The sequence below is a fragment of the Prosopis cineraria genome, unplaced genomic scaffold (assembly GCF_029017545.1).
Source record: "Prosopis cineraria cultivar Desert tree isolate PC_DT_omini unplaced genomic scaffold, ASM2901754v1 PC7, whole genome shotgun sequence".
Lineage (NCBI taxonomy): Eukaryota > Viridiplantae > Streptophyta > Magnoliopsida > Fabales > Fabaceae > Prosopis > Prosopis cineraria.
Window position 1 is genome coordinate 23,569,776 of NW_026555338.1, and position 23,982 is coordinate 23,593,757.

The 23,982-nt window shown below is 27.4% G+C and overlaps 2 protein-coding genes and 1 pseudogene across 2 annotated transcripts; 1 reads left to right on the forward strand and 2 right to left on the reverse strand.

Moving 5' to 3' along the window:
• Window positions 1–1,178: 1,178 nt before the first annotated feature.
• Window positions 1,179–6,968, forward strand: LOC129316599 (disease resistance protein RPV1-like). The gene is made up of 9 exons (XM_054961013.1): window positions 1,179–1,639; window positions 2,972–4,049; window positions 4,447–4,722; window positions 5,016–5,445; window positions 5,531–5,822; window positions 5,936–6,057; window positions 6,390–6,479; window positions 6,560–6,658; window positions 6,748–6,968. Exons 1-4 carry the CDS (start codon window positions 1,179–1,181, stop codon window positions 5,304–5,306), a joined length of 2,106 nt encoding a protein of 701 aa, XP_054816988.1. The 3' UTR covers window positions 5,307–5,445; window positions 5,531–5,822; window positions 5,936–6,057; window positions 6,390–6,479; window positions 6,560–6,658; window positions 6,748–6,968.
• Window positions 6,969–15,259: 8,291 nt separating this feature from the next.
• Window positions 15,260–17,711, reverse strand: LOC129315247 (rust resistance kinase Lr10-like; annotated as a pseudogene).
• Window positions 17,712–18,155: 444 nt separating this feature from the next.
• On the reverse strand, window positions 18,156–19,171 carry LOC129315246 (uncharacterized). The gene has a single exon (XM_054958830.1). It carries the CDS (start codon window positions 19,085–19,087, stop codon window positions 18,326–18,328), a length of 762 nt encoding a protein of 253 aa, XP_054814805.1. The 5' UTR covers window positions 19,088–19,171; the 3' UTR covers window positions 18,156–18,325.
• Between the last annotated feature and the right edge of the window lie 4,811 nt (window positions 19,172–23,982).

Genomic DNA, 23,982 nt, shown 5'->3' on the forward strand with positions numbered 1-23,982 from the left:
ATGACAAATAATATATCATATATTCTCAATATATAATCATACTAGTGCTACAATTAAGACCGCGGCAATAATTAATTTCTAAGTGAAAAAATCAACAGGTTTACTATATAAATAATTTTTTTATGAAGTCTGAGGCAGTTGGTTGTCTTAATGGCCTAGAAGTAAACACGGCCAGGTAAGGATACACATCCACACACACATATATATGTGCGTCTATGTAATATAATGTTTTTTTTTTTGGGCCTTTCCACGTCAACATATATGATATGACGTGGACAGTGGCCGGGTTAGTATGATATATTTTAAGGGTTTGCTATTAATATTTTTAAATAAAAGCATAATACAGAAGGATTTTTATAAAGAATATTATGGTAATGTGTTATAAGAAAATAATATAATTATGGGTTAGATGGAAAATTAGCTCTTAAAATATAGGTCCAAGAACATATGAAACTCTAATCTCATTTTTTATATAATATTCTCTTTTAACTTTTAAAAATTATATAATGTTACTCCTACAATCAACAAAGGTTAACAGTTGACTGTTAACAAAAAAAAATACAAAAAAAGATAAAAACATTACAAAAAATGAATAAGAAAATTTTCTACATGTCATATTTTATAATTTTTTAGGTCATTTTTTTTGTAACTTTTTATTTGATTGATGGTTGAAGTTAACATTTGTTAATGACAAGTATAATATATTGATTTTAAAAGTTAAAAAAAATATTGCACAATAAATGAATTTAGGATCATACACACACACGCACATATATGCTTCTGTACTTATAATTTAGAAGCTAGTTGGCCATTTAACCCTATAATTATTTTTATATTTTAAAAATTATATCCAACTTTTCATGTAACTTTGCTTCTTCTTCTTTTTTTCACATCACTATTCTCACATTTAGTATCCAATTGGGTTTTAAATAAGATTTCTTGCAATAGTTTTTAACTTCAATTTTTGGGTTCTGGGGAATGTGGGGAAAAAAAAACTCGCCTCAAGTCAATGTTTATCTTCGTACGTGGCTGGCTGTTGTATTAAGTATTCGATATTAGAAAATAAACATGTCTCTCTCACACGACTACGTATAACCATAACCAAACTTTGGAAGAATAAATGAAATTAAACTCCTACGTTACGTTCTTCTCTCTCTCTCATCACCAACTTTAGAGTAATGAGAACTTGGAAATACGAAGTGTTCATAAGTTTCAGAGGTGACGATACAAGAAAAGGTTTCACTGCTAATCTTTTTTCAGCTCTTGAACGAAAAGGCATTTTTGCCTTTAGAGATGATCGACAGCTTCAGAAAGGAGATTCCATTTCAGGAGAGCTTGTCAAAGCAATAAAGCAATCCAGGATTCATATCGTTGTCTTTTCCAAGCGTTTCGCTGATTCTACGTGGTGCGTGGAAGAATTGGCAAATATCTCTGAACTCATCTTCTTCGAATCTGGATACACTGTTATACCAGTTTTTTATGATGTAGATCCATCTGAGGTACAACATCAAAGTGGGAATTTTAAAGAAGCCTTTGATATACATGAGCAGAACTTTAGTGATAATATAGACAAGGTACAAAGATGGAGGCTAGCTTTGACTCAAGTAGCGACTCTCCCTGGCTGGGATGTACGGAATAAGTAAGTGGTCTTCTCTTGTTCTTGCATTGATTTAATTTTCTTACGGGAAAACACAACTATAATTGGTTCCTACAGTTTGATCATGTTTTGTTATTGGTCTGGACTTTCTTTTTTCCCCGTTTTGTTGGGATCCCTATAGTTTTTCTCATCAGGCTGGTTGTTGTTATTATTGTTGTTGTATAAATGTTAGTTCACCTATTTTTAAATTAATTATGATCAGAGGGATGATGATGTAGCAACGCTAATTATAGTGTTAAATTATCTTATGCGTAAATAGTCATTTCAATGCACGTGAAACAAAGATTAGGTGTTATTTCATTTGTTGTTATAGACTTCAAAAACTCATCTCTTTTCTTCTACTTTGATTTCGTTCGCCACACCAAGATACTTTATTTAATTTTTTCTGATTTTGAAGCTATTGATTGTTATTTTTGTTTAGTGTTGATGTTGGGTATATTTTGTCTTAGTGTAGTCAAGCATAGTCTTCAATTTCTTCTAATTGATTTTCATTACTCTATATTTTATCATTGCTACTCTGTATATTTCTTTCTTATTTTTAACATTTAGCAAAAGATTTAACATCGTTAATTATGCATTGAATAATTTAATATCATTAATGCTAGACTATCATTCCTTTGGGTATATTTAAAAATAGAGGGACTGATATTGCAAACAAGAAAACTAGAGTAAATGTCCATTTTTGCCCTTTAAGTATTTTTTGAGAAGTACCCAATATCCTAAATTATTTGGTATAGCATTTCACCTTAAAGTAATTAAAATGTAGCATTATCCGCCCTAATGTTAAATACTTACAAATGTCAATTAGATAGTTGAACTACCTTCTCTCACATCATAGTAATGGTCAACATTTATTATTTAATGTTAGGGTAGAAAATGCTAAATTTTAATTACTTTAGCGGCATAAATGCTACAGCAAATAGTTTAGAGTATTGGGTGCTCCTCAAATAATACTTCAAAGATAGAAATGCACCTTTATCCAAAAAAAAAACTTTAGGGACATGGAGCAATAAAAACAAAGTACAAGGACTAATAACAAAAATACAATAAAACTAGATCAATAGTCATGTCTTCCCTTTTCTTACATATGGACTTTTAACTTTTGGTTCATATTCCCTATCTCCTTATATATATATATATTGTGCTTGTTGATATATTGTTGAGTCCTACGTCGACAAGGCCTCATAAAAGAAATGGGGTTTATAAGTTCAAGAGATCTCTCACTCAATATATAGGCTAGTTTTTTGCAATAGACTCTCCCTTTAAATTTACGTCTCCTTGTTTTTTTAGGTAACAATCACATTCTTTTTCCAGATCAGAAAAGGAAATCATTGACAACATTGTTAACAAAGCAATTAGCGAATTGGGGCATAGATTCTCAAGTTTGGCTGATGATCTTGTAGGGATGCAATCTCATGTAGAAGCTTTAGAAAACCTTTTAAATTTGGAATCATCAAATGATGTTCGATTCGTAGGAATCACTGGAATCCCTGGAATTGGGAAGACTACTCTTGCTGCAGTTGTGTATGACAGAATCTCCTACCAATTTGATGCTTCTTGTTTCCTTCACAATGTGAGTGAAGCATATATTGTCCATCTACAACAACAGCTTCTTTCTGAAATCCTAAAGACAAATGTACGTGTGAGAAACACTTACGAGGGAAGGAATATCATGAGTTGGAAGCTTTCAAACCTTAAAAGTCTTGTAGTTGTAGATAACATTAATAGTCTATCACAATTGGAGAATTTGGTTGGAAGGCTAGCATGGTTTGGTCAAGGGAGTAGAATCATCATAACAACTAGATATGAACATATTCTATATCATCATACACATCAAGTGTCCAAAGTTTATAGGGTTGAACTATTAAAGGATCATGAAGCTCTTCAGCTTCTTTGTTTAAAAGCTTTCAATTGTGATTATCCCTTGAACGATTTTCGAGAGTTGACCCATGGTGTATTGCAATATGCTAAAGCCCTTCCATTAGCGATCAAAGTGTTTGGTTCCCATTTAATTGGGAAACAAGAATCAGAATGGAGAACTGAGCTAGAGAGATTGAAAGAAATTCCTAACAGAGATGTCATGAAATTTCTTCAAAGAAGTTATGATGAGCTAGATGAATTGAAGAAAGAAATATTTCTTGATATTGCTTGCTTCTTTAATGGAGCAAACGTGAACTATGTTGCAAATATTCTACAATATCATGGGTTTGTACTTGAATATGGAATTAGACTTCTCCATGATAGGTCACTCATAAGCATTGTCAATGGCACACTTTGGATGCATGATTTGTTGCAAGAACTTGGAAGGAAAATTGTTCATGAACAATCTATCAAGCATTCGAAAAAGAGAAGTAGGTTATGGTCCTACCTGGATCTTCGAGACATAAACAGAGTGAGTTGTATTCTTGTTAATTACATTATGTAGTCGATCGAGGTTTTGGGCATTTTTTAATATGTTTCTTGTTTTTATGTTTTTAAAACAATTCTGTAGAGAGTAATTTTTAAAACAAGTTTTGAAAATAAAAAATGAAAAAAAAAATTTGTTTGAATAGTTTTTTTTTGTCTTTTTTCTAGTTTTGCATAACAAAAAGTAACAAAACATTACAAAAATGTTCTGGTTTTTTAGTTTTTTAAAAAAAATTTTAAATTTTTTATTTTTCATAACAAATAACAGAAAACGCATTTTCAAACAAAGTATTTTTGTTTTTCAAAAAGAAATATTTTGAAACCATTTAATCAAAGATGCCCTTTATTTTCTTACATTATATGATGTTTTTATTCTTAATTAGGGAATGGAAAATGTTGAAGCAATCGTTTTGAACCAAGAAGTTGGATCAGAGAGTCCATTAAAGGCTGAAGTTTTATCACAGATGAGCTACCTGAAATTGCTTATACTGCCTCCCATGAAGTTTTCAGGAAACTTGAATGATCTTTCCAACCAATTACGATATCTTTCATGGCCAAGATATCCATTCAACTATTTACCTTCAAGATTTAATCCAAAATATCTTATTGAGTTGATCATGTCAGACAGTGAAATAAGATATTTGTGGGAAGGGAAAAAGGTAAGGCACATAATGTAACAAAGAGCTTACCTTTAAACTATAGGTTCAAGAGCATTTAAGACTTTAAATTCATTTTTAGTGCTATGTTCCTCTTTAAATAAGTTTAGGGTCCCAAACACTCATATACCTATAGTTTAAGAGTAGAATTGTGATTTAACCTTATAATAAATGATGAACAATGATCATTATGATGTGTTTCTGTAGAACAAAATTGAATTTTGATTATTATATATAGTTCAAAAGTTTAACTTGTTACTTGTTAGTAACAATAAAAAAGGTTTGTTTATTTACAGAGCTTGCCATGTTTGAGAAGCATAGATCTTCATGGTTCTAAAAGTCTGGTTGAGACTCCAGATCTTAGTGGGGCAGTAAATCTTAAGAAACTAAATCTTGAAGGATGTATTGGATTATTGCAGGTTCATGCATCAATTGGAGATCTTAACAAGCTATTATTCTTGAATATGAGAAACTGTAGTAATTTAATTTGTATTCCAAGTAGCTTGTTTTTGTTAAGATCTCTTGAAACCTTCAATCTCTGCCATTGTTCAAGACTCCGGGAAATTTTTCAAGTGAAGGATCTCTAGAGAACAAATATCTCCTTTGTCTTTTCCCACACAAGATGCACAGACAATAAGAGACACAATGGGGAGCTTCATTACATGGTCGTGCCACTTTGTTTCAGTGACAAAGGCAAAGGCAGCGAAGTAGCCAAAGCCGAGAGAGGTATGTCAATAAAAAGTATGGTTTGATTAATTGTGTTTAGACTCTTATAATTTAACTCACATATATCTAACTTTTTGTTGCACAGTCAAAGAGAAAGAGCCTCTTAAAAGGTAGGATGTCAAGGAATAACAAAGAGTCAGCCAGGTTTCCATCGAATGGTTGTGTCTCTTAATGTTGGAAACACATTCCCTGCCTCACTTGAGACTTATGCTAAGGTTACTAAGATGGCATGTAATGAATCACTTGGGGATATCATTACTTTTTTAGGATGGGCTATACAACATATAAGGCTCGTTTGATTTTGTCTAGGATGAAATTTTAAATGAAATTTTGAAGCACAATATAATAAGCACTAGTTTGATGAGCTTCTATATCAGGTATTTCTTCAATCATACTTGGTTACTTGAATTATATATCATATATATATATATATATGTGTGTGTGTGTGTGTGTGTGTGTATTTATTACCCTATTTATTTTGACATTCAAGGTACTTTTATAACACATTCATGGTCCCTCGTGGCATTGAATTGATGATGTTCAAGCTAGTTAGTCCCTATGAAGTCTCTCCTCACAATGACATTATTGTTGAAACTCTTGAAGATCAAGCAAGTAAGCTTTCAAATCAATTTAAGGACAAGGCAGTAGGCAAGAATACTTTATTCTTAGCTCCTTACTGTTAAGGGTCGCCACTTTCTATATACTTTTAGTACAAGTATTTTTTTATATTAAGTTGTTTGCTAACACTTGTTATTTCTTATTAGGGGGCACTGGATGTTTATTATAATTAATCATGTGGCTTGAAAAATATGGTATATGGATCTTGTTAAGGGAAGCTGAGCAATAAGAAACAAATAATGGCACTTTTTAATAAGTTAAATTGACACTATATTTTAATTTTCATATATAATTTCTCAGATCAATTTCTTATTTCCTTGTTATAGCTGTGATGATGTAACCATGCTGCAGTCGAAAAGCTCATCCCCAGCCCCTTGAAGGCAAACGACTCTATATACACATGGAATTAAGTAAATGTATCCATTTAATTAGCCAAATTTTTAATCAAGGAACCTCAATTATTATACTATTTCATTGATATTTGGTTTTTACAAAGTGTTCACTATAGCCAGATTAGAGTTAGGATTGCAGCTATTTCCTGATGAAATTCATGAAAGATATCATTGCTCATGTCCCTGAGACAATCCCTGATGAGGTATATATAAATCTTAATTAGCTTAAATTATAAATTATAATTAACTTTAGTTAACTTATATAACTTGATTTTGTTGTTGTTCTTTGTAGTATTTCAAAGACATCTATTGTGTAAGGTATGCAGCTGGTCATATTGAAAGAATCCTTTAAGAATTGGTCATGATGTTCCAGCAATGAATAGTGCGCCAATCACTAAGCCCACTTACTTTAGGAGTTTAGTACATAACTTTGGCCAATTTTGATGTGTTAGGCCACTTAGTTGAGGAATTTTGATTGTTTAGAGATTTTGCAAACGCGTATGGGAATGTTTTTTTTTTTGGTAAGATGTTTAGAAATAATTTTAATGAAAATATAGTATATTGTTGATGCTGTATTGAAATCTAGGCTGTATATGACTTTTTTTAAAAAAAAAAAAACCAAATGTGCATGGGGCTACTTTAAAAACAGCTCTCATTTAAAAAAAAATACCATAATTACTTGATGATTATTTATGATATATTTTTTCAAACTTGGGGTTGATCTTTTACCCAAATTATCTAACATATTGATATATTTGATAGTTATTTTAAAATAATCGTTAAGTATTGTCTTTCAGAACTAAAGAAATGTCAAATGTGAAAATCCTTACTTGAAGGACTTTTCAAAATAACTCTCAAGTTAAGGTCTTTTTATTTAATGATTAATAATAGTCAAATAAGAGGATCTTAAATATATGATGTCATCTTATTTGACAATTAAAAACTATCAAATAAGGTCAAAAATAATGGTCAACTTTAACCTTTTTTTAAGTAATGATAGCATCCACTATACACTTGTCTTGCTTTTAAGTTTAGAATTCATATACCCTCTAGTGTGCAATTAAAAAATAGAAAATATGTCATCAGGAGAATGATCTTTTAGTTGTTGTGAATGAATAGAATGAAATAAATTGATTAAAAAAAATAAAATAATGGACTAAAGTTATAATGATCATTTGTAAATTTTTGTGAGAGGAGAGCAGTGAAGTAGATAGAGAGGCAAGAATCTGCTGGTAGCAACAAAGAAAAATCATACTGAGTCCTGTCCAAACACGTTGTTTTTATAGTTATTTCGCCACAAATATTAAATGTGGTAACTTTTCAAGAGAAAGTGTGGAAAAAATCATTCCTATAAAAAAAAAATTAGGGAGGGAACAACAAAACTTAATGGTGTGTTTGGATTTATAAAAAATTTGGATTTGATCCAAATTTCTCATTTAAATACATAAAAAATTATAAATTTAGATTTAACTCAAATCTAAATGAATTTCTTATAACAATTATTTTGTAATTTTAAATTCTCTCCACATATCCTAATTTTTTGAAATTTCAGTCACTTTAAACACCTCATTTTTCCCTTATTTTTACTATTGATATTTATATAACTCTTGTATCTTTTCTCATATCTCATTCTAGCCTTTTGTTGATTAAGAATTAGAGACAAACTTGTCTTTCTCAATTTTTCATTTTCATTTCAAATATCAACTTTTTTATTTTTTTCATTTAAAATTTTTAAACTACACAATAAAAGATTTTAAATATATCAATTTGAAATGTAAGATTTTAAATATAAAATTTAAATCTAAATTCAAATTCATTAATCTAGACGTTATCTAAGAGTCATTCCACCATACACATTGAATGCAACAATTCTTTAGGATTAAACAAACCATTTCAATAAGAAAAGAGGGTGCAGAACAACAAAAATAATTAGAGGGTAAAAGTGTATTGGAGAATCAGAGCTGGAAGCCTGAAAGCTCAAAGGCAGTGTGTTGGCCTATTTACTATCTCAATTTCACATCTTAATATTATTTATACATTAGGAGCTCCTCTCATTTAAGCATTGTGAGAATTATTCCATGGTATACACACACAAAAATTACAACACATCAATACAAGAATTGACATATATAAGAATATCATTAATATATATTCCCAATATTTAATAAATTAATGATTATTACTTTGGGGTAAACTATTCCAATATCTAGATTTTAGACTCTAGGTGATGCATGGGAGATTTAATTCTTAATTTAAGGGGAATGAAAAGGAGTTGGACCAAAAAGAAAATGAGGGAAATGGAACTGTTTTGTAAATTTAAAAAAAAAAAAACAGAGAGACTGAAATATTTTGGGATAACCTTTCAAGTTATCCTTAGCTATCATATATCCACTTTTTTCCAACCCAATTTGGGGGTCAAGGAATGAATAACTTAATATAAATAATATTGTCATAAAAATTTTCATTTTCTCTTACTTTTTAAAACTGGAAAACCATAAATATAACTAATTTAAATATATTAATTTTATAATATTTTTTAAACAATAATTGCACAAAATCACTGATCCCTCCGATAAACAATTCCAGTTCATTAATGGTCATTCTATTTCATTTCATTTATAGTCTCAAACATTCCAATATAAACATTATTGACATCGATATAAATTAAAACTCTCTAACAAATTCTTTTGTTTTGGAATTTGTTTCCTTCATATTGTATAAATGACTTGTTTTGTTTTAGACTTTGCTACCCATTCATATATATTAAGAATGCAAACAAACTTCCCGTTTCAATCTTATGCAAAATTATTTTAGAATTTGTTGCTTTATGTAAATTAAAAATATAAGGAATAATTCGTTATTTTAAGGTATGTAAACCCCACATAAATTAAATTTTCAACAAGTTTTATTTTAAAATCTCTCATCCTTGTACAATTTAAAAAAGAAAAAGCAAATTATACTTTGTTTTATTTCAGAGTAGATTTTACACCCTTTATAGTTAAAATAAATTAAGAAATAGGAGATATTTGTCCTGATTATAAGATAAAAATAAATAACTACTTATTTAATAAAGTTGTTATATGAATTCATGTAAACAACTTAAATAGCATATTTTATTTTAAAATTGGTCTCAACTGTGCATATTAAAAATTTTAAAAATAAAGATAACTTTAAATTTCCTTGCCTTCATATTTATATTATTCTAAAATTTATTACTTCCATGCATGCATATTTAAATAAAAGTAAGATTTACGAGTACTATTTTTAAAAATAACTTTTTAAAATCCTAAGGAATTGAAGCAAACACAACCTTGATTCCTAAAGATTTTTTTTTTTTAAACCTCAATTCCTAAAGAATTCAAACCAACACAACTTAAAGCTTCGCATTTGTTAATCTGTCTCTGTCTAATACGTCATTGAAACCTTATCTCATAATGATAATTCTAAGATTCCATTGAAGATCTCATCTAATAAGACGCCAAGCTCCTTTAATGATATTCTCGACAATTCAATCACTACAGAAAAAGACAATATTAATAGAAAAGGCTAACACAGCGCTTTATTAAATTTGCAAGGCCTTAACGTGCGGAAAAAGCTTGTATTTTTTTTTTTGTGTTTTTAATATATATATATATATATATATTGCTTCTTTCAAAAAAAAAAAGTAAACCGAAAAAAGGAAATGGATATGCTTCATCGCATTTGTCAAAGCTTTCACATTTAGGGCATTGTGTCATTGGTGAGAAATTTCTTGTATAACCCAAGTGTATCATATTATTTGTATATTTTTTATTAAAAAATATAAGGCATTTTTAATTAAATCTTACTACTCAATAATTAATAAATTATTTAATTATTTTTAAATTAATATCATCTTTTCATATTTACCTTTCATTTAATAGGGTATTTCACTTTAAAATAAATATAAAAAATTTATTTATTAAGAAATTTTTTAAAATATATTAATTACACCTTAAAATGATAATAATATTTTAAATTTTTAACAGATGGAGTATTATTTAGTAAAAAAATGACATGCCATATTCGTTTAATCTTACATGTTATTTCTTGCTTATGTCACTTTCAATTATTCTTGCCTTTCTTCTCTTATCTCATTTATGATGTTGATAGAAAGAGAAAATATGAGAAATGAAAGAGACATTTTATTCTATAAAAATAATTAAAAATAAATATATACTCCTCTCATTTAAAAATGTAGGATATTTTTTGACAAGTTAGATGTTAAAAAATAAAAAATATTTTTAGTCTTTCAAAGCATAATCATTGTATTTTTTAAAAGTGTCCCTAATAAATAAATTACTTTATATTTATTTTAGGATAAAATATCTCATTAAATAGGAGTAAATATAGAAAGATAAGGTTAATTTGAAGAAATTCCCTACGTCCCTATATATAAGATGTTTTTAACTGAATCACATAAATTAATAAAAATTAGTTATCTAATTAAAAGCACGGCAAAAATTTAATTTGTCCTTAATTATTGTAAATAAAAAATAAATATCTTTTTTCAAAATAAATTAATAAGAGTAATTATCTTTTTCTTTTTTTAATTTAATAAAGGTATAATGGCCCATGCATTAAAAAATATACTAATAACCTATTATATTTAGAGACAAAAAAAAATTATAAAAAACCTCTTATACATAGAAACAAAGAGAATAAGTTACTATTTTATTAGAGGTGAGATTCGATTAAAAATGTCTTATATATTTTAACAGAGTAACTAATATTTTATTTAATTGAACTAATAGAACATGGATAAAATAATACGTTAATCCATACAAAAATTTCTCTCATTCATGACATCCCTTCCCCTTTTTTCCTTATTAGTTGTCCCTTTCTTTCCCCAACTTTGTGATAATTGTCCACATAATCAAGAATCATAGGATCATTTTATCCAAAAGAAAAAAAAGAAAAAAAGAATCATAGGATCATAATGCATTGCTTATCCTAATATTATATGTTGGGTGAGGACATTATTCTTTGAAGTTTTCAACATAAATAATAAAGATTCATCTACGAAGGTTGGTCTTATGTTCTTTGCTCACTTTTTTAATTTGTTATCAATGTTTGGCCTGCTTTTCCAATCATATTTATATTAAAAGTTCCCTCAAAGTCAAAAGGGTAAAAAAAAAAAATGACAAATTAAAGTTTTTAATTGGAGACTTGCGCATAACAACTCCTCTTCTTCATATATATATATATATATATATATATATCATCACATGCTCCAAGAAATTTCCACCTTTAACGACTCTCTTTTCCTTCTAATTTTCTTGTCTTCCCCACTTCTCCCTTTTTTTTTAATAACTGGCTTCAATCTTAATTTTTAAATAAAAAAATAACTACATTATACTTCCTTCAGTTAAGATTAATAAATATATTTTTTATTTTTAATTCTAATATTGTTTGTTTTAAATGATTTTTTTAAGCATTATTAATTTAAAAAATTAAACTTAATGTCATAATTTGAGAATATTTTATCAATATTTAAAAAATTTAATATATAAATTTTGTGATAAAACGAATGGTATTGAGTTTAAAGTAGGGGTGAAAATAGATAAGATTGAATTAAGTTTTAGTCAAATAAGCCTACACTTGTGTAGTAAATTAGAGACTAAGCATAGCTTGAAACTTGTATAAGACTTTTCTCATAACTTAAATTTAAGCCTACTTAAAACTTGATGTGAAAGTTTATCTAAAAGCTTACTTAAAAGTAAGCATTCTAAATAGAATCACATTTTTGTTTTAAATGTCCCGGATGTACTTTAAGACTATTAGTATAAATATATAACCTGAATTATTAATTAAAATATATAATAATTAAAAGGATTTACTAACTACAATACAATACAATAGGTAATAACATTAAAATCAATATGAGTCCAATATGATTGAAAGCATAACTACAAATACAAAAGAATATATTGATTAAAAATCAAATGATAAAACTGATGTGTGCATGATATATTATGTAATATGTGTGTGTAAATAGGCTGACCTATTCGGTTCGTATGCTAAGTCTTAAAAAATAAGCTTGGGCTATTTAATTAAATATATCTAATTAAATGCCTAAGCCTATTTAGTAAATAGGCTAGATTTAACTTGTAGTAGACCAGGGTGTAGGTTTTTAATAAGAGCTTGACCTATTCACACCCTAAATCAAAAAATTGAAAAGATATTTTTTAAAATTAAAGATCAAAATAAAATATTATATAAAATTAAAATACTAAATATATATTTTAGCCTTTTTTATGTTTAGGTTTGAATTTTTTTTTCTCAACTATTTCTTCCAAGAGGTTTGGATGGAGTATTATTCTTGAAAGGCATTCAAAACTTGTCCCCCGTGAGGAAAATTAAATGATGAAAATGGCAGTCATTTTTGGCCAATAATAATCAAGTTACTGGGAAAAGCCCTCTTTAGTATATTAAAAAAAAAAGATATAAACACATCTTTCTTAATCTTTATTACGGAAAAAAGCTGGAGCCAAATTTAAATTTTATTTTTCATGTTACTGTTTTTGCTTCAGCTATTACTATTTTTTTTGCCAAAATTTCAACTAGAAATGTCTGAAAAATTATATTAAAATTGTGTTCTTTTTTTTTTTTGGCAATAGAGCGAAGCTAACTATGATAAAACGAGGTAGGGTGTAACTCGTAAGTTCAAATTTTCCTCATGTATTGAAGAAAGTTAAATTTGGTAGGTTAAGCATGGATTAACCTTGGAGGATAGAAAATTAATCTTAAAAATAAAAAGGGAGGTCTATATATAATGTGATTTTTAACCTCTTGAGAAAACTTTCATTTTGAAACCAACTTTAATTATGTTATTATCATATTGCAAATAGAATCATAATCATATCTAATTGCTCTTAACACCATTGAAGCTAGGAATATTGGGCAAACTCACATGTTGCAGGCTAGTGGGTGCAAATTGAAACATAAATGGGGATTTTTCCAATCCAACTTGCTAGTGAGTGTTGACAAGCCGGCTTAAGGTCATCAATCATCATTCCCAACTTTATATTATTATATCATTTTTTTATCTCTCTTTCTTTCTTAATTATTTTTTTATGAATCTTGACCTTATTTTAATCAATCTTATTTATTATAAACTCATTCCATTTGATTCATTTCCAACAACCAAATTGTTCATTATGAAGAGGAGGTTTTGAAGATGGGAGTGGCCGCGCTATTATAATAATAATAATAATAATAATAATAAATTATTTTGGAAGCACTTCTTTTTAACCTACTTCCATTTAGTGATTCCATTTATCATAGATGAGCGTGGTGCCCTAGTGTTGTTTATAGTTATAGATATTCAAGCCCTGTTAAGTTTCTGTTTAAAAAAAAAAGTTTGTTTTTTTAAAAAAAATAAAAAATTTTGTTTAAATAAATATTTTGAATCTTATTATTTTCAAATTATTTTCATTTTATTTTTTAAAATATATTATATTTGACTATTAAAAATTACATTTTCCTTGACTAATGATTATCATAAACCACCATCATTAATTGCTAGTGACTATCACTATTGATTGATTTTTTAATTTTAATTTTATCTTTAAATTAACATAACCAAACATATTTATTTTATTTTATTTTATTTTAAAAAAAATTAAAAAATATTGCAAAACAATCTTTGAAAACAAAAACTAAAAACAGAAGCCAAACTGGCATCAATATCTTATTTATTTATTTTCTGGTGCCAAGTGTGATTGTATTTTGGCCTTGGCTTGATTCATGGAGATGCTTATTGGAGTTTCCTTCTCACAGAAAATTTCACAAGGGTTGGGTTTAGTAATCGTAGTAACTCTTTGAGGCTTTGGGTTAGTGTTTTTATTTGGATTCTTGGAAAAACTACACAGAATAAGTCACGGCCCAATGAAGACCAAATAATGAAACAATGAATTTAAAATCACAGCAAGCCGAAGGCAAGGGCTCATTTGACAACATATTTTAAATATAATTTTCTATTCTCTACAATAACAAAAAAAATCGTTCAGTAAGGTATTTTTATAAAGTATTTTGAAAAATAAAAAAATAAATATTATTATAATAACAGAAAAATAAAAACATTTTTTATGTGTTTTGAGATTATTGTTATGGATAATAAGGAAGAATGTAAAAAACATATATTTTTATTTGTTCTTAAAACATATTTTATAAAACACTTGTTTTTAGAGCAATAAAAAAAAATATTTCAAACAAGCCAAACAAAAACAGCACAATCATTATTAAAGAAAACATAATCAGGGAAATGGGGGAAAGGGGAGGGTCACTGTTAAGTTAAAAAAAATTAAATTAATTACAGTTAGGGTTTTAATAATTTTTTAAAAATAAGTTATAAATATCATTTTTTAAAAATTACAGATTAAGAATCTCAATTGTAAATATGACATTCCAATTAACTTTAATTATTCAGCCAAAAAATTTAACTTTAATTAGCAACTAAAATTTCTTTTTATGACTTTTTGAATCGATACTTATAAGTCTTTTTTGTAATTAAAATTTAATTTTCATTAATTTAATCTCTTGAGATTTATGTCATCATCCAAAAAAAAAAAAACAAATGAACAAGGGCGAATCTAGAACCAAAACCATGAGGGGCCAATATACCAAACTATATTATCATGGGAGCTAAAATTAGTTTTAGTATTCTAACAAATAAAATCAAAGTAATTTTAAAATACTTTTTGTAACTTGCCCCCTTTTAATCCGTCCCAGCAAATGAAATCTCCAAAACCCTCAAACGACCATACAACACATCAAACAATTAGTGCAGCAAAATACAAAACAAGTTAACATATAAAAGCAAGACTATAAAATGTACAAAGGATACAAGCCATAATTATTCAAGCAAATCATAGCTTTGAGCCTCATTTCATCAATTCCAAGCTATTTTCCTCCATCATTTTCATTATTTTCTTGAGAATCAATGCTTGCATAACTAGAACTTATGCAATCGCTATATGATGATGATCGGTCAGAACTGGATCCATGACTCGCTGCAATCGTTTCATGAGCACCCAACATTGGCTTTGGAGGTATTTCAAGGCTTTCAACATCTGCCTCTAGCATCTCTACTACCTTATTCATTGAAGGACGATCAATAGGTTTGAATTGTGTACACCACCATGCAACAATGAGCATCTTTGTTGCCAAGTCCTTATCCTCTTTTGTCATGTCTTCCATTATTCCTATGTCTTTCTCTTGAGTGAAATGATCATATAACCATAATGGAAAGAAATTTTCACTTGAATGCTCAGTAGTGCGTGACTTTGAGTTCCTCCTCCTACTGGCCATTTCCATCAGAAGCATTCCAAAACTATAAATATCAGCCTTGTAGGACACGCTTCCAATGTTTTTATAGAACAACTCAGGAGCCATATATCCTAAGGTCCCTTTTGCGGCGGTCAAAGCAATGCTGCTATCATCTCTAGGATATAATTTTGCAAGTCCAAAATCCGAAACCTTTGGGACATAGTTGTCATCAAGAAGAATGTTATGTGGCTTAATGTCAAAATGTAAAATTTGCATATCACATCCATGATGAAGATAGGCAATCCCTCGAGCCGCCCCAAGAGATATCTGATACATTTTTTCATAACTCAGAGGGGTACTTCCTTCTTCAAGGAAAATAAATTTATCAAGAGAACCATTTAGCATGAATTCATAAACAAGAGCACGCTTCGAACCCTCTACACAAAATCCAATAAGACGAACCACGTTAACATGATGTATCCTTCCAATCGTCGCCACTTCACTAATAAATTCTTGGCCATTAGCTTTATTAGATTACCCAACATCTTAATAGCTACTAGAGGACCACTACGTAGCTTGCCTTTATATACAGTGCCAAAGCCTCCTTGACCCACCTTGTCTTTAAATCCTTTGGTCATATTCTTAATTTCCTTGTAAGAGTACCTTATGGGCATGAGGTCACTATGTTGAAGAAAATGTTCAATTTCTTCATACAAGGATGAGTGTCTCTTTCTCCATTTGAAAATTAACAGCGCAGTTAAAAATATTACTCCAAGTAGAACTCTAAATGCCACCAAGGATACTAGTCCATACCATACATATACAACTGTGTCTGAGAATAGATTTACCTGTGACTCATATAACTCGTATGGATTATTTGTGGTAAATTCTGCTGATGGTGAACGACACGTTACTGCTAAAAAGATCGCTGTAAAATTATTGCAACAAAATTATATGCAAGTAAATAACCTTTTTCTGGCAAAAAAAAAATTAACGTAATTGTAATCAAATAAGGAGAATATTTAAGGGCTCTAAAAAACTATTATTTAAAGTTAAGGATCTCCAAATTTTGAAATTCTAAAAAAGGATCATGATCCTTGAATTAAAAAATTTTCTGACTGAATTTTTTCAGTATTCATCTTTCACATTTTCAGTACTCATCTTTAACATTTTCTATACTCAGTTTTTAATTTTTTAGTAATTATCTTAGATGCAAGTTTTGAATACTTATACTCCATGTTTTTAGTATATCTTCAAAATTTTTCATCAATATTGAAATCATGAAAGATTAATATAGTGAAAACATCTAAGACAACTACTAAAAAATTGAAAAAACTAAGTACTAAAAATGATAATAACAAGTATTAAAAATATGGAAGATAAATATTGAAAATATGGAAAAGCATAGAAAAAATTCAATCAAAAAATTTAAATTCAAGTTAGGAACCATGATCCGTTGTCAAAATTTCATAATTTCAGAGTCCTTAATGGTAATTAATGATTATATTTATTATTACTTTGTATTTCTAATAACTTCTGCTTACTTTGAGAAACATTTTTAAATAAAATTATTTTTCAATTATTGTAACTAAAGACATATAACTTCAACTTCTTATAATTTTTTCAATAATAAGTCACTTTCCTAGGCAATTTAAAAATATTTTTGAACAAAATAAATGAATTTTAAACCCTTGAACTCATGTTTATTAGGCCAAGAGTGCAAGGCTAAAAGTTTGGACAAACCCAAAAAAAAAAAAACCAAAGAAAAATGTTTGGAATAAGTCAAGGCCTTACCAGTGAATATGCCCAACAAAATTGCTGCAAGAGAGAATTTCCAGATTTTGTTAGAATACATCAAATAAGAATGAAAGACGATCGACATAATTTCAAACCCACAATTTAGTAATTTAAAAAAAGAATTTAACTTAAGGTAATACTTACCTTCGAACTTTAGGTGAGAGGAGGGCACTGATGCTAAAAAAAGAAAGCCAAAGAAAGGCAATGTAATTAGATAACAAAGTTATTAAAATAATCAGGAAAAATATCACTCTAGTTTATTTCTTTTACTTTAATCAGAATTTATTTTTTGATCCTTATTGTTTATTTTCATGATTTTCAATCAATTTTGTTTAATCTATTTATAATGTTAATCCTTTTATTTTTAAGAATATTCAGAAGGACCATAATTTACATGGCTCAAACAGCAATAATTTTGTGAAGGTACAATGTTCTTGTACTTCCATATGCTTCTCTCAATCTCATTTGCCATCATTTTAAGGAAGTGAGATTTTTTTTTCTTTTTTTAATAAGACAATTTTTAATAAAAAATTTTATAATTTTTTTGGAATGAAATTTTATAATATTTTTCAGGTCAACATGTTTTTGCCTAGTCATCTAATGAATTTAATGGTGTTGATTAAAAAAAATCTAATGAATTTAATTGTGTTAACTCTACCTTAGCAAAATTAATACCGTTTAGGTCATTTTAAAGTCCTGAGTATTTTTCAAAATACAGGACGAACATCAATATAAATTAGAACGAAAGGATGTAAAATCATAAAAATAAATTATAAGGACTAAAATTAAAATAAACCTGAAGTGATATTTTCCCAAATAATTAAGAATTTCATAGAATTAAAAATTAAAAATACGTAACTTACTTTATAACCCCACAGAATCTCGAATCCAACGGCCTGCAAATTCCGGTGGATGTCAACGTACGGCAGCTTAAGGAACTCATCATAAGGAATCTTCGACGGCGTGACGGCGACAGCGCGGCAGCCGATCTCCAACTCCGCGAACGATATGTTCCCCGGAACTGCGTAAATATGCGAACCCGACAAGCATGGATCGGTGCTGACGTAATACGGATTGTCCCTTATTTCTCTTTCACACTTTATGTATATCACTTCAAAATTAGGGTATCCGAGACTCCAGATGATGCCGGAGCTACTGAGATTCCCGGCGTGAAGGACGTAGCGAGGGAGGGAGGAGCAATTATTGGAGCGATCATCATGGAAGTTTGTATCAACCAGTCGGATGCTGGAGAATGTGTAGTTGATCGACTGCACATAGAATTCGCCGGAGAGAATGGGCAATACGAGGACATCGTTGTCGCCGGAACCGCCGCCGCCGTAGATACACTGTAACTCATAATTCTTGTCTCCGCAACGTTTGGGATCACCTTGCAGGCGAAATGGATGCGATATGTTGGTGATTTTACCGCACGATGAAGAACAAGCTGCGTCGATTTGGGGGAAGAACTCAATAAGAGTGATAATAACGATGATCGAAGCTAACACTTCGGTCCAGTTTCTTCGTCTCGAAACCCAACTTGATTCCATTTTGAAATCCACCTTTGGAGCACATACATCTGTCTTCGCTGTTCAGTTTCGGTTTTTGCTCTGTTTTGACTTTGCCCTCTGAAAGTGCTTTTGATGAATGGAGCATCACTTTCAGGCCAAAAAGTTTAAAAAAAAAAAAAATTACGTTGCACTTGGGTGAGTTGATGATTTAATGACTGGCATGATTACATATCAATGCGGGAGAATGTCAGACAAGGATAACAGGAGAGAATAAATTTCAACAGGATTTAAAAGAAATTTAAAATTTTAATTCAGTTTTTTGACCAACAAAATTTTATTCCAGTTTAAAAAAAGTTAAAAAAATTTTGATAATGGAAAGATTAAAATATCTTATTATACAGAATTATTAATTATTAATTTTTTTATTGTACTTGTTAATTTATAAATATAAATTATAAATTATATGAGTTAACATATCACTAATTATATAAGATTTAATATTAATTTTTCAATCATGTGCAATAACATCATTGTTAAATGGTTAAGTTTACTTTTTAATTTACTAACATTAGTTATGAATTATTGATAAATTTTATAATTTATTAACATTAATTATAAATTACTAACATGTTTTATAATTTATAATTGATGTTAATAAATTAACAAATAAAGTTAGTAAATTAATAATTAATATTATTGATTGTTTGACAAATGAATATAATTTATAATTTATAAGTAATATTAATAAATTAACAAGTGTATTAAAAAAATTAATAATTAATAATTTTATATAATAAGTTAAATATTTTTTTTTCACCAACTAAATTCTGTTAACTTTCTCCTCATAATTAAACTGAAATTTTAAATTGTTTTGCAGTCACCGAAAATTAATTCTCAACTCAACTGAAATTCTCCCCATCAATGCGCCGGAGTGTCATAACTTCGAATATAAGGGTCAAGTTGGACCGCAGTCGGTTTTCTTCCACTGAGGCAAAGGAAAACTATGGACCATCCAAATTAAATACTTTTATCTTTTATTTTAAATTTATATTTTTAAAATAAAATATATACAAATTGTAAAAAAAAATTTAATAATTACATTTATTGACAGTTTAAATTTAATATAAATAATTTAAATTTAATATTAAATTTTTTTAATAAGCTTACTACTTTATTCAAGGTGTATGTGCACTATCTAAAATACATCTAAAAAATTAATTTAAATTTTTTATATTTTATTTAAACCATTTATATTAAATATCAACTATTAATTAATAAATATATTTGTTAAAATTTTTTATATTTTTTATTTTAAAAATATTTAATCTAAATGGTCCAGAGTGAGAGGCTTGAGGAAAGCCGCCTCCAGCTGGACCTACGAGTTTCCGGGTCCAACTATATTTTGTATTTTTTAAATATAGCGAATCGTAAGCTGAGCTCTATTGGATTAGGGGCACTACCATATCTCTTGAAAAATGATCTGGGCGTTGATTCTAGTACAACAACATAGGGTTCTGTTTAAATTTTGAGTTGAATATAATAAATTATAAAAATAATTAATTAAATAATAAATTTTAATCATAATTGATTATGTTATGATACAATCTATTTAGATACTGTTTTTTTAAAATTAATTTTTAGCTATATAAATTACTATATAATTTAATTTTTAAATATCAAATATTAATTTTTAAATATACAAATTTTAAATTTTATTAAGAAAAAAAGAAAGAGAAGATAGTTTAATTTTATTTTATTAAATTATGTGCTTTCTTTGAAATTTTTTTGGACTTATTTTTGTAATTTTTTCCAATATTTTTGAAAAACTTTTATCAGAAAGCTAATCGAAGTAGCTTACAGGAAAACATGCATATGAGTTCAGAATTGATTTTCATCTTTTTCTAATCGTTTGGCTAATTTACTAAAAAAATTGATTTTGGGAGGGAATAATCAATTTTTTTCCCTATCCAAACGCACACATATACACGGAAGTTTTGAATTTGAGTTTGTATAAATATATAAAATATATTTGGAAGAATTATCTTTAATTAAAGTTAATGCTTGAATTTAATTTAATTAGAAAGCCATATAAAAAAGGGCAAGACTTCTCCAGACTATAATGTAGTTATTATTAATTGATTTACGTTTTTCAAAAAGAAGTTGCTTTATTTTAATTTTTTAAAATGTTTCATATTTTTTAATTATGTTTTTGAATGTAATAAATATAAAATTTAATTTATTCAAAACATCTCTATTAATTATTCAATAAATAAGCATATAATTAAAAAATATATAATACCTACCAAATGCTTTATATTTTAGACTAAACAAGTTTTTAAAAAATAATTTATATTGCTGTTTGGAGAGAATATATTCAATATATTTTTATCTAATTAAATCAAAATTAAAAAAGTAAATTTTAATGTGTTGATAATATTAATGACAAAATTTCATTATAGAACAAATTATTATAAATGATACTCATATCTTAATTTATTGGAAACAAACATTGTTAAGTATACAAATTTTTTAATATATATATATATATATATATATCTATTAAAAATAGGAGGTTAAGTTTTAGTTTTTTTTTTTTGGATGAAAAACTGAAGACCTATCATGAAAACATAAACAGAGAGAATGCAAGCCTACAAAACAAAGTAAAAGTCACTTTTTATCATCTTCCATCTCATGCAGTTAACAAAAGTCGGAGAATGATCAAAAATTTCACAAATAGAGCAAGATGTGCACTATTTATAGCTATGGATAGCAATTAACTGTGTGTTTGATTTTTAATTTACATTTAACAAAAATATATTTAAAAGAATTCAATTATTTATTAGATTTAAATGTGTTTTTGACAATTATATAAACGGGCTTTAAGTGTAGGTATATTGGTGGATGTTTGCTTTGGATTTGGGTGTCTGCTGCTCCTGACACCTAAAATTACAACTTTTATTTCAGTTAATGGTTAGAGAACTTTTATCTAATTTTCTTAGAAGAATGGATGAGATTTTAGACATTAAGGGCCTGTTTAGTTTTCTTTCATTTCACATTTAAAAAGTAAAATTTTATTTTAGAAAGTTAAAAATTATTTAGGTAAAATATTTTACAGGAAAATATATTTTAAAAGTACATTTAAACAGTAACTAAAAGTAAATTTTTAAAACGTAACTATTTGAAAATTTTAAAAAGTAAATTTAAAAAATAGGATATTATTTAATCATATTACCCCAAGTTTAATCTCTTTTTTTATTTAAAAAATAATTAATTCATTAAAAATATATTTATTATTTCAATAATTATAATTAGGTATCAATTTTAGCATTATAAATTAAATAATTAATCATGTTACTTTTTAGCATTAATGTATAATAAAATTAAAAATTTTTATCATATTTTCTAAAATTACAAATTAAAAAATACAAATAACTAGCGATCAAATTTTAGCATTATAGATCAAAATTTATATTATTTAAAATTTTTATCACATTTTATAAATATTTTAAATATATTACATTTGTATAATAAAAATTATAAATCATCATAAATCAATGTCTTTTTTAATAATTGTATATTCAAAAGCACATTTTACTATCACAAATCAAATAACTTTTAGTGTATTAAACTGACTTTTAAAAAATATATTCAAACATAAATTTTATTACAATAATTGACTTTTATTAAATTAACTTTTCTCAAATATCATCAAATGAACGTTTGGTAAATTAAAAATCAAATGCACACTAAGAGGGGCAAAAGAGACAATAGCAAACTCTCCAAATTAGTATGTTTCTGTTTCTTAGTTAAAAGGATTAGATTATGAGTAAAATTTAAAACATATTCCCCCTTGCAGGGACTCGGTTTCTCTCCTCCCACCCTAATTAAATTTGTTTCAAATTTAATATTTTTATTTTTTATTTTATAAATTCTAAAATAAAAAATATATCAATTTTAATAAATCTGTCTTTCAGTTGGATAATCTAAATTTAATATAAATAGTCCATATTTAATTCATAAAAATTATAAAAAATTTAATATTGAACCTATACTATTCAAATATATCTGAAAAGTCAATCTATAAAATATTTGATATTAAATATGGACCATTTATATTAAATTTGGATTGTACAAATAGGTAAACAAATTTACTAAAATTAATATATTTAAAAAATAAATTATGAAATATTGATGTTCTCTCCATTCAAAAATGTAAGGCATTTTTAATTAAATTTCACCCCTCAATAAAATATTACCTACTTTCTAACTAACTCTATTTTTTCATATTTACCCCATTAAACTTTTTACAATAAATATAAAATCATTATCAATAGAGCACTTTATAAAAAGGCAATGATTATACCTCGAAAGATTGAAAATATTTTATATTTTTTAACATTTAACTCCTCAAAAAATATCTTACATTTTTTAATGGAGGGAGTATTAAATATGAACTATTTATTTATATTAAATTTGAATTGTACAGATATGAACAAATTTATTATAATTTTTTAAAATTGACATAATCTTTTTATTTTAAAAAATAATAAATTTAAACTGTACAGTTCAATCCTCGACAGGAGGTGTGGAGGAGTGGGGTGGGGAGAAGCAACTCTCATGGGGCAGATTTGGGTTACACATTAGAAAAAGTAAAGAGCGCAGCAAAACGAAAGGATAAGAAAGTAATGATTGTACTTTTTTTAATATTTTAAAAACAACGAAATGCAGCCCACCAAGGTTGACCAACGATACCTTATTGCATAAAAAGCTTTGCACTTGATTATTTTTATTGAGTTCGTAGCTGTCACAAAGAATTCAAGCGATTCCACGTCTAATTTGTATTTCTTTTTTACCTCCATTTTAATTTATTCTTTTCCTTTCTTTACCCATTCTAATAATACTTGATCTGCATATTTATTCCCAAAAAAAAAAAG